General features: G+C 51.2%; 1 protein-coding gene across 1 annotated transcript in view; it reads right to left on the bottom strand.

The window, feature by feature from the left end:
- Positions 1-9,284: 9,284 nt before the first annotated feature.
- The window catches only part of MN1 (MN1 proto-oncogene, transcriptional regulator), a 47,804-nt gene continuing 38,767 nt past the window's right edge, over positions 9,285-18,321 (bottom strand). Inside the window, exon 2 of the mRNA XM_082697975.1 lies at positions 9,285-12,343. Within this exon, the coding sequence (XP_082554101.1) occupies positions 12,162-12,343 (182 nt within the window). The 3' untranslated portion in view covers positions 9,285-12,161. The remainder of the gene's footprint in view (positions 12,344-18,321) is intronic.

Genomic DNA, 18,321 nt, shown 5'->3' with positions numbered 1-18,321 from the left:
TTCTTATATTTGTCCCTAAAAGTAGCATTGCACTGTAGAAAGATGAGTGGTAGAATTTGTGCTAATAATTTAAAGGTGTGATTTTTCTTTGCTTAGAACCACATTATATAGCCAGTAAAAAACATCATGGCAGGTCGAGGACAGACTACAGAAGAAACAGAAAACTTTTATTTTAGCACCTTTCTTCTGCCTTTATTTTTTTACAGATTTATTTATTTGAGAGAAAGAGAATGCATGAGCAGGGGGAGGGACAGAGGGAGAGGGAGAGGGAGCCCAAGCAGGCTCCACAGTAAGTGGGGAGCTGGACCCAAGGCTGGATCTCACAGTCTCAAGATCATGACCTGAGCCGAAACCAAAAGTCCAATGCTCAACCAATTGAGCCACCCAGGTGTCCCTTTTTAGCTCCTTTTTGAACCAGGGACCCAAGTTTTCATCTTGCACCGGGCCCTGTAAATTATGTAGCTGCCCTCCCCTGAACTGGGAAGAAAGCCAGCCCAGCCAAGTCTGAACATATGACCCACAGCCCTTGGTCCCCCATCCCCAAACCAAGCTGTCCTGGCCTCCCCACTATAAGGGGTCAGCAGTCATCAGGATGGGACAGCTGAGTGTGTTGGATCTCAACCTGAAGTCTACCACCACCTAGCCAGAAGTCAGTGGACCAGCTCAGAGAATCTGAATGGGGACCTGCACCTCTATGGCCTTTTAACCACCCTCCTGCCCACCTGCCCTAAGTGTTACAACTGCTCACCAAGAGGCAGAAAGCTGCTATGAACCCCAGAGAGAAAAGCTGCTTTGTTTTGGAGCTGGATCTGCTCTAAGTGTTTCATATCTAGTAGATCAGTCATTCAGTCCTCTCAGAAGCCCTCCAAAGGACCCCTTGAGCCCATTTGACAGATGAGGAAATTGAGGGCCAGGGCAACCTGGCTGGCCTCAGGTCACAGGGACAGCAGGAGGGCCAACAGGATTTGAACTCAGGCCAACCCAACAACCTTCAGCATCCCCCACTATCTGCCGCCAGCTCCCAGTGCAGCGAGGCTCTGGGCACCACAAATGACTCAGGCGCTGCCTTGCCCACTGCAGGCACGAGCTGCAAGTCACTTAGGGCCCAGGTTTATTGTCTTATCTTCAAGCTGGTCATTATGTCCATTTCAGAAGACAATCACTGTTCCATCCTCACCCCTGCCTTTAACACAATACAGTGGAGAGTTTCTCAGAAAACCTGAGGGTTCGGGGTAGAAGACCCTGACTACCTCATCCTTCCATGAGGTCTGACAACTCCGCAAACCCAGGCATCTGGAGATATGGGTATAGATGTTAGGCCACGCCCAGCCCAGTGTGTGCTCCCTTAGATGGGAGCTCTGCTCTGTTCCCCATTGGGTCCCCTGAGCCTTAAGCAGCATCTGGCACATAGCAGGGACTCAATAAATATTTGTTGAGGGAAGGAATTAATGACTTCATGAATTCTAGCCGAAAAGGATTGCACACGGCAGAGTGCAATCCTGACATCCAAAAAGGTCCTAAAAATAGCAAGTTCTTAGATTCGCATGCCTGGAAGTCTTTATTCATCTCGTATCCTTTTTTTTTTTTTTTTTAAGATTTTATTTATTTATTTGACAGAGAGGTCACAAGCAGGCAGAGAGGCAGGCAGAGAGAGAGAGAGCCTGATGAAGGGCTCGATCCCAAGACCGTGAGACCATGACCTGAACTGAAGGCAGAGGCTTAACGCATTGAGCCACCCAGGCACCCCTCATCTTGTATCCTAATGAAAGTATTTCAGCGCTTTCTTGTATTTGCTTACAAGCCCCCAGAGGTGTCACTGAGCCCATAGGATGCATCTTACCTTGCTTACCTTTTCAAGTTCTCCCAAAGTCTGGATTTGCAAACCCATCTGGCTACAGGGGTTCCAGGCAAGACAGTGGTCTCCATATCTAAGTCAACAATATTTACCTCCATACATGATACACATAACAGCTATAGGCAATCTTCAGCCACTGGGAACACTCACCCCCCGTCACCCCATCTCACAGATGGGTAAATGAAGGACCTCAGAGGTAAGTCCTCAGAGTCATACAGGGTGTGTGTGGGCAGAAGCAGCCTTGCGGACTCTTGTCAATTGCTCCTTCCTATATCCTTCCCCTCCCCCTCCGCTTGGCCTTGGCGCCTCAATGAGCCCTTTGTCCTCCAAGGGGCTCAGAACTCCTGAGGGTTCCTCCTTGGGACAAAGGCTAAAGGAGTAGAGGCTCCTTGGGTGGGGGGTGGGGGGGCTCCGGAGGCAGGGCCCGGAAGAATGTGCTCCTACGTGAGATTCCCATGGGGTCAGGCTCCTCCCATCCTTGGGAAAGGACTAGAATGGTGGGGACAAAGTTTCCAGCCACAAGGCACACTGTCCGGGAGATCCCCACAGCCCCACCCCTGCCCCTCACTCCAGGCATCCTGCAACTGGCCAGACCTGCAGGACCGTAGCTCTAAGCAAGAGAGGAGGGGCAGAGAAGCAGGAGTTCCTGCCTCCCCCTGGATGACTGGCAACCTGGAGCCCATACCCTGCCCTGCCCGGAGAGGGGAGCACCAAAGTCAGGGGCCTCTTCCTCCCAGCTTCTCCTCCCCACCTGCTTGGTGAACAACAGTCAACTGGAAGAGAGAAGATTTGACCAGGTCCCGCCCTGGGTGGGCCACAGAACATTTATCCAGTGATTATTCTATGCGAGACAGAGAGTGGAGCAGGAAAAACAAAAGGAACCTGCCCCATTGAAACTGGCAGGCTGGGTGACCTGAGCCAAGTGGCTTTACCTCTCTGCCTCTGTTCTGGTGCCTTCTAGGACCCCACCATCCCTAGAAAAACAAGGTAGAAAAACAAGGGAGGGGTGAGTGGACTCCTGTTGGCTCCAATCTCTATAAAAAGTACAGTAGAAGAAGATGACCCCTTGCCAGCCCACAAGCTGGGAGCTCAGATCTCCCCAAATGGGCATCCAGCCTGCCACTCACCTCCTGAGTGACCTTGGCCCACAGATGACACATCCCTGAGTCTTGTTTCCCTCATCTATAAAGGAGGAAGGATTCTGAAGCCCTCAATCCCCATGGCTGTCTGAGCACTGAGTGGGCAGGGTGAGCACCTGGCCAGCATTTGGGGTACAGGAGGTGATCAGTAACCTTTGGCTGGATGGGCTCTGATAACAAGCAAGGGTGTCCCCCTCGAAGCCCAGAAGAGTTCAGTGTTTTCATCTTCCCCCTCCTATCTTTCAGAGAAGTCTGGCCCTGGGAGGTATCCAAGGCTGATACTGGTTTAAACCCATTTTTCAGATGGGAAAATTAAGCCCAGAGTGGGGACTTTGGGCTGATCAGTGGGGACTTGGCACTGGCTCCCTCATAACACTTGTTCAAACCCCACCGTGTGCCCGACCCTGCTGGCCTGGGACTTCCTGGGGGCCACAGAGCACAGGCAGACTCTTGGATGGGGATTCAGGTGGGCCAGGGTTCAAATCCTGGAGAAGGGTTCAGAAGGAAGAAGCCTGAGCTTACGGTCGATGCATGGGAAGTCCCTGGGCACGTGCAGCATGAGAGAGAAGGGGTACCAGCAGCAACAGCTTTATTCCCAATCTCCCTCCTGCCCCCAGAAAGCCAGAAATGGGACTGGGAACCCCAAACCACCAAGAGACAGAAGTCAAGTTTCTAGCTCAAGTAGGGGAGCATCACGGTTATTCCTTGGTCCCCCCGGGTCTTCTTGCATCCCCAGATCCTGACGCTGTCACCTCCAGCCTGGCAGCCTCAGCATACACAGAGCTCCTTAGGGTCACCTCCTTCAGCAAAATAAAGTGAGATGAATAACTAACACCCAGTGAGCTTCCGTGGGAAGCAGAGATGCAGAAACCTGGGAGACAGGCCAGGCCCAGGGAACAAGGTAGCAGGTGGATCAAAATCAAAACAGAGAAACTTAAGAAAACACTGTGGGATCCCAGGAGAGAGTCATGAGACAGAAATGATGCTGGGAACTTACTTTGGTTTTTATCTTTAAATGCACCAGAGTCAGAGGTTCAGAGGATGGGGACTGGATTCCCATTGAAAGTCCCTTGCTGTTATGCTTCTCTACAAGCCCTGGGCCCAGTGCCAGGTTACCACAGCCACCTCACTAATTTCTCCAACATGCTGAGGATGCTCCTACCACAGGGTCTTTGCACATGCTGTTTTTGCTCTCCATATATCTGCTTGGCTCACTGCCCCACTTTCTCAGTCTCTACTCTAGGCCCTCTCTGAGGAAGCATCTCTGGGCAGTCTCATTTCCCCTTCTATTTCCATTAGCTTTCATACCAGTGTTCACTCCTGACCTGTTGTCTGAAGCCCTGTGCCGGCTTCCACTGTGGATACAGAATACACCTCACCCTGCGAGGAGCTGCCCTCCCTCCCTCCCTACCTCCCTCCTGTCCTGAAGCCAGGACAAGGGACAATGGGAGATGGCAGGGAGGCAGGGCATTTGGTTTCAGCTCCATTGCTGACTGCTGCATGACCCTGAGCCAGACACTGGACGTTTAAGTGTCTGTTTCTTCACATGTAAAATGGAGAGATTGAGCAACATTTCTGGGAAGTCTGAGGCACGGTGACACATGAAGGTGTGCAAAGACAGCCTTGAGCAATTCCCGATCTCCCAGCAATGAAGGCACTCCTCTTCTAACCCTGTAAAGCTCTGTGCTGCTACAAGGAGAAAATGTCTGCTCAGAGCTGCTAGGTTTTTAACACTTCTCTCAACAGTGCCAACCTCATTTTCCAACAAACAGAAGGTCTTGGGCTGGGAGTTTTCATCAGGCAACAGTAACACGGCCATGTTTTCAAAAGGTTTATCTTAGGATCAAGGTAGAACACATCAGAACCTTTCCACTGGACTCCCTCTATTCTATTCCATTCTCGGAGGGAATACACCAAAATTTTCATGTGACCCCAGCTTAAAATGCATCCTAGGGGCAAAAGAGAATGCCAAACTAGACCCTTATGTGCACAGGCAAATGATTTCCACCAAGGATGGCTAAGCCACCTCCCATTTAACAAAAGAATGGAAAATGTCTTGAACCAATGGTACAGGACACCTGGACATTCTGGAAACAAGGAACTCTTACCTTCACCTCAAACCTAAACCAAAATGTACCATCAAAAGCTAAACGTAAAACCATCAAGCTACTGGGGCAAGCATGACCCTAGGGAGGATGCAGCTCTTGCCATCAAAGAAACCCGATAAAATAGACCATATGAAGTTTGTGAAATTTTAAAATTTTTGCATTTCAAAAGATCATGACAAAAGCCACAGTCCAGGAGAAAGTATTTGACACACACAGAGAAGGAGCTTGTATTAGGCAATGATAAAATAGACAAACAACAACAACAAATTGGGCAAAAGATTTTAACTTCACTTCACGGGAGAAAACATACAGATAGCAAATAAATACATGAAGATATACTCAACATCATTAGGGAAATAAACATGACCACCACAGTGAGATGTCAATACATCCTCTCTAGAATGGCTAAAGTTAAAAAGACATATAATATTGGGGCTCCTGGGTGGCTCAGTCAGTTAAGTGTCTGCTTTCAGCCCAGGTCATGATCCCGGGGTCCTGGGATCAAGGCCCGCATCAGGCTCCGTGCTCAGTGGGGAATCTGTTTCTCCCTCTCCCTCTGCCAGCTGCTTTTGCCAGCAAAAGCTCCCCTTGCTTGTGCTCTCTCTCTTTCTGTCAAATAAATAAAAATCTTAAAAAAAAAAAAAAAGATAATATCGAGTGTTAGCAAAGATATTAGGCGGCACTGGAAATCCCATACATAGTACAATTTTGAGAAATGGTCTGGCAGTTTCTCCCCCCCCCCTTTTTTTTTTTTACTTTAGAGATGGAGCAAGAGAGGGAGGGGAAAGGGCAGAGGGAGAGGGAGAAAGAATCTCAAACAGGCTCCATGCCCAGCATGGAGCTCAATGCAGAGCTCCATCTCACAGCCCTGGGTCACAACCTGAGCTGAAATCAAGTCAGAGGCTTCACTGACTGAGCCACCCAGGCGCCCCCAGGCAGTTTCTTAAAGACACATGCACCTGCTATACGACCCAGACATTCCAAAAAAATGAAAGCCTATGTCCACATAAAAGTTTGTACACCGGGATCTGTGTACTTTTATTCCTAGTAACCAAAACTGGAAATAAATGTCTATGAAAAGGTAAAGGAGTAAACAGATGGCAGAATGTCTGCAGTAGGAAATGCTATTCAGCAATACAGAGGGAGGGACTCCTGACTCATGCTTCATTTATAGGACATCAAGATGCAAGAACAGGCAAAGCTAATCGATGATACTAGAAGTCCAATGGGTTGTTGCTTGAGGGGTGGGCTTTTGGCCGGAAAGGGCAAGAGGGAACCTTTTGGGAAGTTTGTCCTGTCATAGGATCTTGGTTTGAGTTACATAGGTGTAGACATAGCTGAAAATGCACCACCCTGAACACTTAAGATTCATGGGTTTCCTTGTGTGTAGATCATGCCTCAATCTTGTAAAGGTGATAAAGGGGAGTGGGGAACAATGGGTTAAATAAACAAAAGTTCCTTTCCAAGACGTATAAGGGTACAGCTGCTCAGGAAACAGTCTGGTGTTCCCTGAAAAAGTTAAAATGAGGGGTTACCACGGGACCGGGTGATTCTGCTCCTAGGTTATACACCCAGAGGTTTGAAAACATATGTTCACAGAGAAACTGGCACCTTCAATGTTCACAGCAATATTATGTATAATAGCCCAAAAGTGTGAATAGCCTTCATGCGCGTCCACTGGCAACTAGATAAAAATGGGGTATGTTCATAGAACAGAATAGTATTTAGTCATTAAAAAGGAGCAAACCTGAAAACTTCAGGCTAAGTGAAGGAAGCCAGCCACAAAAGGCCACAGATTGTATGATTCTATTTAGGGTGAAATGTCCAGAATAGGCGAAGCCAAAGAAACAGCAAGTAAATTAGTGGTTACCAGGGGCTGGAAGGAGCGGGTAATTGGAATTTAATGATCATGAGTACAGGGTTTCTTTTTTGGGTGATAAGAATGTTCTAGAAATGGATGGCAAGGATGGTCGCACAACATTGTAAATACACAGAAAGCCACTGGATTCTATGCTTTAAAATCATTTAAATGGTGAGTTTTATGTGAATAAATTTTATCTCAACAAAAAAACTTTTCTCCAAGGTTCCTGGGACACCTCATTAGACCACGTGATAACTGCAGAATTTGGTACTCACCCACAATCACGTCCACCTCGGGCCAGCGCAGTTTGGGGGCCAAAGTTTGGCACTTCCCACACATTGCGGTGCTCTGGGTGGGGTCCTTCCTGCCCGTCCTCTTGTCAGGGAGGGGAACCCATGGTCCTCTGTGCTCTTAGAATCGTTTTCTAATTTTTTTTTAAAGGGGAAGGGGATGGAATGTCCTTCTTTCACCTCACCCTAGCTCTGGAAGAGCAGAGGGTCCACCCAACCTCCTCCATCCCCTCGTCAGAGCTGGGTGGATGAGGTATGTGCTGGAACATTCGGGTAAGATGACACTTCTCTGTCAATTCAGAAAGCTCACCCTGCAACGTGTGCCCTACCCTGGAGCCCTAAGAGGGACCCTCCCTGAGGCCAAAATGCACCCCACATGGGGCAGCTCCTAAGTCACAGGTTCCCACTTATCCCTAAGGGACGTGCCAGTCCATGGCTCTCTGGTTCCTGGGCCCTCCGCAACACTCCCTCATTCATTTCACACTGACCTGAAGTCTCTCCAATGCCCACACCCAGTGCTCATCATTCTGTCATTTCTCTTCCCTTTCCTGCGTACTGAATGGGATCATATACCACTGTCACTTTGAGCAGGAGACCTTTAAAGGTTAGAGAGATTTTTAAGCTTCTCCAAATTAAAGTGGATATACAGGCCTTGTCCTTAAAACTTTATATTCTGACAAATACCCCTTTGCGTATATGAAGAAACCTTTAAACATTGAAGGTAAGAAATACAACAAAATTTCTGCCAAATCAGGGCCAATTTATATACTGGAATGAATAAGATGAGCTCCTACTCATCCTTCAAAACCCCAAATGGACAAAACCTGCTAAAAGAAGCCTGCCCTAAACCCCCTATATGGGATCGGGAATCTCAGAGTGACATTTGTCTTCTGTACTGCCATAGGTTATGGGGCATTGTCTTCCCTCACTTTTAACTGTCAATTTACTTGTCTATCTCTTCACCCCCCAAAACTCCTTCTATAAACCAATGTCTTGCATGACCTTGAATCTGAGGCTTCAGGTACCAGAACAAAGCTGATGCCAAAGGGTGGCAGAGCTTTTATAGGGCCTGGAACAGGGCTGGTGCTCATAGTAACCTGCAAGCTAGATTTTATTTGCTCCATTAAAAAAAGAAAGAAAGAAAAGAAATTTTACTTATTTATTGGGGGGGCAGAGAAAGAGTCACAAGCCGACTCCCTCCTGAGCCGGGAGCCCCAGGCTGGACCAGATCCCACAACCCTGAGCCCAAAGCAAGAGCTGGAAGCTTAAACAACTGAGCCACTCAGGTGCCCCTCTTTGCTCCATTTTTGAGAAAAGAAAATGGAGACCACCTTTAAACCACTTGCCCAGAACCCGTGGTTGTAAGCAGAGGAAGCAGCATCCAATCCAGGACAACCAGATCCCAAAAGGCTGTCAGCTGTGCCATGCTCCAATTAATGCAGGTGGGGCCCTCTTACCTGCTGGGTCCACCCACGTTGTCTCCTGTAACTTCACAAGTTCTACTCATTTCACAGATGAGGGAAAGGAGGAAGCGAGACGCTACACACATAACTTGTAGGAGATCACAAAGCTTACTGGGATGCGAACTCAGCCTGCGACCCAAGAGAAGCCTCACGATATGGCCACCTGGGTGGTCTCTCCTTGCCCCCTCCCTCCCACACCAATCAGACACAAGTGGATTTCAGTCCCAGAAGGATCAAGCCTCCCAGGGCACATGGGTTGTCACGGGGCTGGGAGAGAGGGGAGAGGTGTCCCTGGCATCTGGTGGGTAGAGGCTGCTCAACATCTTACAGGGCAGGAGACAGACACCACAAAGCACTATTCAGCCCGAGTGTCACAGTGTCCAGGTTGAGAAACTCTAAGATGACTCAGTGTAGAACAGCATCGACACACACAGGCACACATGCACACATGCGCACTGCAGTGTCCAGACCTGCGCTCCCAGCCCCCATGGGATTCTGAATAGACCTATGGAATAAGAGGGAGTGTGGGGGGGAAATGAAGCAAGACCCACCCACAAATGTACCACAGTCACCATTAACGTCATATTTATTGTTATTTAGCTGCTCAGGAAAACATATACAGGTATATACAATATGCATGAATACAGAAGACTGCACTTTACATATTTTTTTAAAAAAGAAAGAAAAAAATAACACTCAATTTCATGAGCTATTGTCACAGTCTTCCAACCAAGCATTTCAGAAATGAATTTCTTTTAAGAGTCAAAAAAGATTACAGGATTGCCTAACACACAGCAGAGTTAAGATTTTATATTTTACATGTGCAATAACGTTTTCGTTTTCTTTCCCAAAAAAAGTTTGCTATGCAGTACCGATTACCAGTGTTTGGAGTCTCGTGGGTTGGGTGTGTTTTTAATTTGCTTTTATTCTTTCCATTAAACCAAATTTAATGAAATAACATCCTTTTGCTTAAGGCTATTTTTAAAGCTGTTCCATTCTGGGGTCGTGGGGAGTGAGAAAGTTTAAAACTTCAGGGGTTTCCGATGCTGCTAGGACTACGGAGCTGATGGCCAGGTGCTAATGAACTCAACCCAGGGAAAGTCAAAGACGAAAGTCGAGACTCTTGGCTCCCCGGCCTTAAGCAATGAAGGAGAAATCATTCCTGTTTAAAAAATAAAGTGATAAAGCTCTCAAACAGCTGTACATTGCGGAATCAGAAGGGGCGTGGAGTTTTGCTCAGACTATGGCTGATTTCTCCTGCGGCCCCTGGCAGGAGCAACGTTCTCTATCTCTTTCCTCTGGTGGCAGAACTCCAGGACTGAGTCAGTTCACACCTTACCACTGCTGATCAATTCACACCACCTGCTCTTCTGCCTGTCTGCTGCCGGCTCCCAGGGGCCAGACCTGGGCCCCTGGCTGATGGCCCCAGCAAAGGCAATCCAGACGCCGACCTGAGCCAAAAGGGCCCCAGCAGGAAAGAAGAGGGAGGAGAAAGAGCAAGATTTTTCTGGACACTCTTCTCCCTTTGCTGGAAAGTTCTTTGAAATAAACAATGTGGGTGTTGTATGGTGAACTCAAAGCCTTCAGGTCACTTACTTAAAAAACAACAACAAAAAAGCCAGGTCTAGAAACTCTGGGGACCTGGGGACAGAGGGGAGGGGGCGCCAGGTTCAAAATAGAGCATTTAGCAAGACTTGCTCTTTAGCAAAAATAGAAGGAAAATGGTGGAGTTCCTGGTTTGGGTGAAGGGCTATCAGTCACTTCTTGTCTGACCCACCCTGGAGTCTGTGTGCCCCTCACGACCCCCCACCCCTGAATCATAAGAGCCTTTTATAGGCCTCCACAGCACCCAAAGGTGCCCGCCCCACCAGCACTGGACCAGCAATGTCTGCCACTCTGGGTCCTCGAAGTTGGGTGGGGGGTGTCCAGGAGCCCTGCTCAATACTGCCTGCTCACCTAGCCACCCCCCCATCTTTGCTCAAAGAGTTGATTCCTTGGTGAGGCGCCTGGAACAGGGCTCTAGTTTTGCAATAGGGTGAGATTAAATCAAAAGGTGGGAAGCAGGGGGTATTCTGGGGTTAAAGAAAAAGGCCTAGGCATCAAAGTCATTGTTTCCTTCCGATAGCCCTCAGGAACCTGTCAACCTCTGTAAAGAAATACACCCAGGTTCAGAGAAGGGGGGCTTGGCAGGCTGAGCCTGGGGGCTCCTTCCCTGAGCCCCCAGAAAAGTGCTGGCAAAAGCCTCAACCCTCCCAGGGATGGGGGGCTACCCAGGTTGGAGGGGGGAAATAGATGGGCAGCAAGGACAGAATGGGAGTGGTCGGGAAGATACATGCAGTCCCACATCCTTCCTCCCCCAAGGCCTGGCTGGCATCAGCTGTGTGGGCAAAGTTCAAGGGCTGAGAATGGATCCTCCCCAACTTGGGCACCCAAGACCCGGCCAGCCCTGCTACAACAGGGCAGAAGCCGGGAGCCCCCAGAGACTCTGCAAGCTGGAAGGACACCATCCCTCGTGCACACAGGACTGCTTAGCATAGCACGAACATTCAGAGCCTGGGCGTTTGCACAGAGGCCCAGAAAAGGAGAGAAAACACCACTGTTGAACATTCCGACTCCTTCCCACTGAGCGGGCTGGACACGTCATCACCTCCGTTGCAGAGAGGACAGCTTCCAGCAGAAGACAGAATGGAGCTGAGGGCTGAGCGTGTGTTTGTAGGAACGAAAATATATCTCTCTCTATTTTCTTAGGGAACAGACAAAACAAAATCCCAGGCGGAATACCTAAGGGGGGCATTAATTGTTTGGCTCCTGCCTGACTGATGACAGTTGGGTGTCAATATATAATATCGTGATGACAATTTGACTTTCGCCCGGCAATATTCCAGAACTACTATTCTCTAGGATTTCCATTTTAATAAGCAGTGAACAAAGCAAAAAGGAGGAAAAAAAAAAAAAAGAAGACTGGGGATTGGTGAGGAGAGGAATGAGAATAAAAGAGAATAAAAAAGAAAGTAACTCTTGTCTTATTACGAAATAACAATGCTTGGACATACAGCAGCATGAAAATAAAACAAGGAAAGAGGTCATCTAAAAAAAAAACGTATGCCAAGATTACAGAAAAACGGGAATTATCTAGCAGGAAAAAGGCTGAAGCAAAAGTTTGCTAACTGCAGAAGGGTTAACACTGGTAACATACTGTGGCAGACGAGTTTTCTTTTTTAAAAAAATTTTTTGAGGTTCCCCCCCCTTTTAAATTAACCCTTTCCGGTCCATATGCCACTAAGCAGGTACCAACCTAGAAAAAAAAATCATCCACTCAGCAATAGTGGCCCTTTCAAATTAATAGGAGGGTGGGGTCAAGGGAAGGGGTTTGGGGCAGGGTTAGGGGGAGGGGGCGATGGGAGGGGGAGAAGGGCCTGGTGGGGGTTGGGCATTTCTTGTCAATTCAAGTCAGGGCGGCCACGAATGTCCCAAATCTGTTGGAAATGTCGGAGTGCAGGGACCGCCAGGTGGGCACAGAGGCTCGGGCCTTGGCGTCACCCACGTCGTCTGTGCAGTGGACAGACAGGCACTGCAAGTGGCTCCCCGGCTGGGTTGCTGAGGCCTTATTTGCAGGGAGGTCGTGGGCTGTGGAGAAAAAAGGAAGACATGTTAGCAGCAGGCTCAGCTTTTCGGGAGGCCCTTAGGGGACGGGGGAGTGGGAGAGGCAAGGGAAGAGAGGCACCATCCACGCCCTCTTTTCATGCCTGAAGACCGTCTCATCTGAGGAGAGCTAGAGAAGTTTCGTTCAAATCCCCCTGCTGTTGCCTCTGACGTGGCTGTGAGACCTTAGCCAAGGGTAAGACTCTGGCTCGATATCAGGTTTTCCCCCCTCAGGAAATGGGAGAATTGCACAGGGTTGGCCCATCTCTGATGGACTAGAGTTCCCAGAAGATTGACTGGACATAAAATAAGGTGGACAGGCTTCCTGGAGGAAGAGCATCTAACCTAGGCGTTGAGGCATATGTAAGAGTTCACCAGATGCAGTTAGGGGTAAAGGGGAGGGTTGTCTAAGTCTAGAACACAGCCCTTTCTCTTATCATCCTCTGAACATTTGCTAGAGACCCACTATGTGCTGGGAACCTCCTGAAACAGTACGACACTGCTCAGAGCAGAAGAGTCCAGACTCCCCAATCAGACGAGTGCCCTTGGCCCAACCCAAGCTGCTTTATGAAGGGACTTCCGGTGATGGGATGAGGGAGTCGGTGAAAATGCTTGCCACTTCCTTCTCACATAGTCACACAGCATCAGAAACACCACAGATCATAGCGATGCCTGAGTTAGACCAACTTGCAGGGAAAGAAGTTTGATAACCACTCACACCTTAGTATGAATTACACTCAAAGAGAGTAAGAACTGGGGGTTCAGAGGCAGGGAAGGAATGGAACAGTCATTTTGGGGAGCTGCTAGTTTACTGCTACCAAGTGGCCAATGGTTCTGTTCTCAGATCTACTCTATGTTTACGAGTGTCCTCATCATTTCCACTTTTTTAGAGCCTGACTCTCAGAGAAGAGAGGCGACCTGCCCAAGGTCACACAGCCAGGAAGGGGCAGAGCTGGGCTTGATCGTGAGCCTGTGGTCAATCTCTTGACTCCGAAGAAGTGAGCAAAGCTGTAATTGGGGGTGGGGGCCCCACTCCAGCTGAAGGAGCACGCCCAGATACTGAACTCCACGACCGGCCCGCCCTCCCAGCAGGGCCCTGTGCCAGGCAGGAGCTACCCCACCCATCCCATCCTCTGGGATTAAGGGGGAGGCCTCCCCTGGGAGTTGAGCCATAGCCTGCAGAGAAAATCCTCCCAGAGGATGGGCCAGGCTGTGACTAACCGGGCTTCCACCCTGGAGCCCCAGAGACACCCAGCTAAGGACCTTCCTGCCAGGAGCAGCTGGGCCCGGGGGGAAGATTCTCTCCCTTGTTCTTTTCCTCATTCATCCAATTAATAAGGCCTTACTGAGTCCCTACTATGTGCCAGGCGTGGCTCCAGCCCTGCGGATCCGGCCGGAAGTAAGGCAGATGCTATCTTTGTCTTCCTCCTCCAGGAGCTGGCAGTGAAGGCAGGAGAGAGCATCACAGACACCATGGGGCTTGAATCCTAATCCCAGCCCCACCACCATGTGGCAAGAGGTCTGCCCCTCTTCCACTCTCCGAGCCTTAGTTCCTTATTGCAGAAGTGGGGGTCATGTCTCTCCTTCAGGCCTTACAATGGCCTGGCATACAGAGAGATCCCCTCCCCACAGAGCTGCTGGCATAGTCTCTGACGGTTCAGGAGGTGAGGGGTCCTTGCAGCCATCTAGAGGCCCCCAAGCCTCATCCCTTCCTTGGGACTGACCAGGCGGGCACATTCCTGCCCATGAGACTGGCATCTATGCGCCCATTTCACAGAAGGAGAAGCTGAGGCCCTGGGCTCCAGGTTTCAAAGCTGGTTAGCAGTGGTAGTCCTAGAATGCTGTTAATGCCACACCCAGGGACTCCTGGGGAGAAGGTACCCCAGGAAGTTAGGACCCTCAGTTTCCCCCACCCCACACCTCTGCTCTTGAGCCTAGGCTTTGCTCCTAGTGACACCCCACTCCCTAATCCCCTCAGAAGGAATCCTGTTCCAAGCATTGTGAGATCTGGACTGGGGAAAGGGAGCATCTGCCATGGAGAGAGAGAAGATTCTGAAAAGGATTCCTTATTTCACTTCACACTCATGATCGCAAGGAGCCAACACAGCAAGGCTTGTACTCATTGCACAGGTAGGAAACCAAGGCCCCTTGCCAAAGTCCACCCAGCTAAAGAAAGACAAGACCCCCAGAACCAGGCACCTGGCACCTGGCTCCCTTGCTCTGGGACTGCAACGCTAGGAAGGTGAAGGAAAGTTGCCATTTTCCGAGTTCTGTGCTCAGACGGAGGAGGCTTGCAGACCCTTCTGGGAGCTGCATTTGCTGAGTGATCTTTCCAGACTGGCCCAAATAGCCACGTGTCCTCGAGATGCCATATTCCCCAGTTCTGGGTGACTCCAAAGCATACCATGTGCCAACCCTAGAGACAGCTGCTCCTCTTACTTGGAGAAGATTTAGTGAGGGCGCGCCAGGCACACAGCGGAAGATGTCCCTGTGTTATCTCATTCCGTCCCATGCCCCCCGCAAGCCCAACAGCTGGGCGCCTCTTCTCCCCACATTAGAAGGGGAACCTGGGGCTCAGAGAGGGTGAGGGGCTTGCCCAACGTCACAGGGCATAGGCGCAGGATTCCCCAGCCTCTGCCTGGGACAAGCAAGAGAGTCTGGTATCCATGGGGAATATTTTTAAGAGAGAATATTATTCTTCAGTTCTTGACAACCCAAGCATGACCAAACTCCTCCTCCCACCAGATTCATTCCAGCTGGGGGTACCCAACACGCCCTAGGACCGCAGCTCCCCTCCACCCCTCCAGGGCTGCTGAGTGGCTGCAAATCAATCAGTCCCACGGAAGCCGCCTCAAGTCAGGGCCTGCCCCTGCTCCAGAGAAGTCCCCAGTCCCCACTCCTCGGTGATGGCAGGCATGCCGGCCCCCCACACAAGGACCCAGAGAAAAAACCACCCTCCCCAAGCTCCCAGGACTAGGAGTTACTCAGTGCACACAGACACCAATGCAGACCTTCACATTTTCTACTTGTTAGCGACCAGCCTCCCCATCAGACTGTGGCATCGCAGTACCCTGCACACAGGGGCTCCGTTGGGGGCCTGGGGCTGTGGAGTGATTCTCATCCCTATTTGACAGATGGGAAGACTGAGGCCCTGGGTGGGGGAGGCGGGGGAACTGCGCAGGCATCACCCAGGGCCAGGTCAGCAGCTTGGACCAGCCCTCTCCTTCAAGTCCGGGATTCCCCAAGCACTGGGCTGAGGTGAGATCTTGAACCCCCCATACATGGGCAGCCGGCCGCATCTGCAACTTGGGGATGATGATCCCTGGCAGACCTATCTCCGAGCAGCTTGGGGGGATCATACAAGAGAATGACAGGAGACACTGTGCATGTGGGGGGATCATTCCTCGAGGCAGGGGTGTTACCATCTCAAATTTGTCACCCCAAATGACCCTCACCCCGTGCAGGCAGCCCAGGGGTCGAGGTGAGGGGCTTCCGGTTCTGGGACCCGATGTCACGCCCGCCCAGCAAGGCAGGGCCTGCAGGGCGGAAGCCCGCTCTTCCTCCCCATCCTTCTTCATGTGCACAAACATGTCCTAGCTGATCTATCCAGCCCTTCCCCAGCACCCCCTCCCATCACCACACAGCACACGAGCCACTCGGTCATTTCTGCCACCAACTTGCTACCATGGCATGGAGGAGCTGGCTGCCCCCTGCTCCATCCCACAGTGACCCTGGGGCCTGCGTCGGATGGACCCCCAACAGGGACGGTAAGTGCCACAAAGGGAAGGAGAGAACCTAGAGTCAGTGTCAAAAAAGTGAATAACAAGAGGAATGTCATTTCTCCTACAGGGTTCAACCATGACAGCGCCTACCGCTTGCAGAGCACAGGGCTTTTGCGAACATCACTTCAGCTCCCAGAACCTGAGCCCTGGAAAATGGGGGAAATAATAGGACTGGCCCTCATGGAGGCGGCGACGAGGATTAAATGAAATGATCCATGTAAAAGGCTTAGCCTGCTGCCCAGCACAGAGCCGACTCCTGCCCAGCAGCACCGCTGACCCACCTGTAGACGCAAACGGAGAAGGGAGAAGGGGACAGACTCGTGTCTGTTTACCTGGGGACACCTCATGGCTCCTTTCCCTCCCAGAGAGGCCACCCACAGAGGGAGCCAGGTGTTCTTTCTTTTGTAAACATGGCAAAACAGGCCTTGTCACCACCTTGCTCTGCACTCAGGATCCTCAGGACTGGGTCCCAATTTGGGAGAGGCACATGGTCAGGGGTCCTGAGCTGGGGACAGCCGCCACCCCCCAACTCCCTGATCCTCATCCCCTCCCTGAGGCAGGGCTTGGTGGGAGCTGCAGCACCGCACGGCTCTGTCCTTGAACCTTCAGAGAGGGGATTTCTGTCCACCTCCTGTCCACCACCCGCCCACCACCCACCATAGGGAAGGCCAGAGAAAGGGGGTCAGGGGGGTCAGGGGGACCTCCAGGTAGGGCCCAGATCAAAGGTTCCCTGGCTGCGCATCCAGAGCATGCCCTGGGCAAGGTGTTAACCTGTACTGCAAAATGGGAACCAAGTTCACAGGCATCTGGGAGGATTAATGGAGATAACACGGATAAAGACTTTAATCACGTGATGAGCTCCCCAAAAACGTTAGCTGCTCTTAGGGTTATTACACTCACTGGGCTTTAACTACCCAGGACCTCGGAGGTGGTTGGAGCTAATCCTGCCAAATGCCAGTAGGGGATACTGGCCACAGGATGGTCTCTTTGTCTCTGTGGGTGCCGGGGAGGGAAGGTAGGGTGGGGGCCTGCCTTGCCCCCTGCCCCCCAAGGTGGGGTGGGGCAGGGGGACCAGGGTACGATCCCAGGCAAAGCAGGCAAATTAGAATTCCGTGCATATTTTTAACTTCCAGCTTATGTAAGGAGCAGTGTGGGCCCCAGAACACAATAGCGAATGACTCCCGCCCGACTCACCCTCACCGGATTCCGACAAAGGGAAATGTATTTTGGTTTTTCCTTTATTTGGACCTGGCAGGGGGAGATGCTGGTGTCTAACAGCTGCCACTCAGCTGGAGGGTGGGCCGTTGAGCCCGGAAGCAGAAGCAGGCCTGGGAGCCACAGGGTTGGGCCAGATCCTACCAGCGCCCCTGTCCTGCAGCCTGGGAGGCCTGGAGGCCCCCAGATACTTCCATGACTCTCCCAGCTCCTGTTCCCCATCTCCAAGAAAGGTGGGATATGGCACCCAGGGCACTGAATGTCTCTCTTCACTCTTGCCCAGGCCCAGAGCCTAAGCACCAGGGAAGGAGGACACTGCCTCCAAAATCCACCCACTTCTCTCCCCACTGCCTCCACCCCGGGCCAGGCCCCCACTGCCTCCTTCCTGCTTCCCCACTGGCCCCCAAGCCCATTTTCCCCTGCGAGTCAGATACCTTTCCCAAAGCACCAAACACGGCAGCCCCTTCTCCTGCATAAATCTTCCACGGCTCCCCAGTGTTCCCAAGGTAAAGTTCCCAGCTTCGCATAACCTGGCCTGCTCTCCTTGTGGGCCTCCAGCCTCACCTCTCCGTGAGCCTGCTGTACAGTCTCTCCATGAAGCCCTGATCCTTCCCGCCTCCACAGCCCTGCACCTGCCATTTCTTCTGCCTCTAGCACTCCCCACCCCTCGCCCCTGCTGACTCCCACATTCTACCTGGCTGTCAGCCTTGTGGCAAAGTTTCTCCAACACCCCTTCTCTGAGGTGGGTAACCCCCCTCCCCGCTCTCACATGACACCCCCTGCCCCCAGCCAGCAATGATGCCTCAGTTGCCCCCCCCGGGCTGGCTATAGGGTGCACGGACACCTCTCACCCTGCCAGAAGGGGGTGGGGGGTCCTGTGCTCAGGGCCCTCGACAACAAGCTGCCAAAGATGAAAAACATCATGGGGGAGGGGGGCGCTTTGCAGCCAGATGAGCAAAGTCTGCA

Source organism: Mustela nivalis (assembly GCF_964662115.1).
Source record: "Mustela nivalis genome assembly, chromosome: 14".
NCBI classification, from domain to species: Eukaryota; Metazoa; Chordata; class Mammalia; order Carnivora; family Mustelidae; genus Mustela; species Mustela nivalis.
Note: the sequence above shows the minus strand (reverse complement) of the source record. Positions and strands in the feature narration are given on the sequence as shown.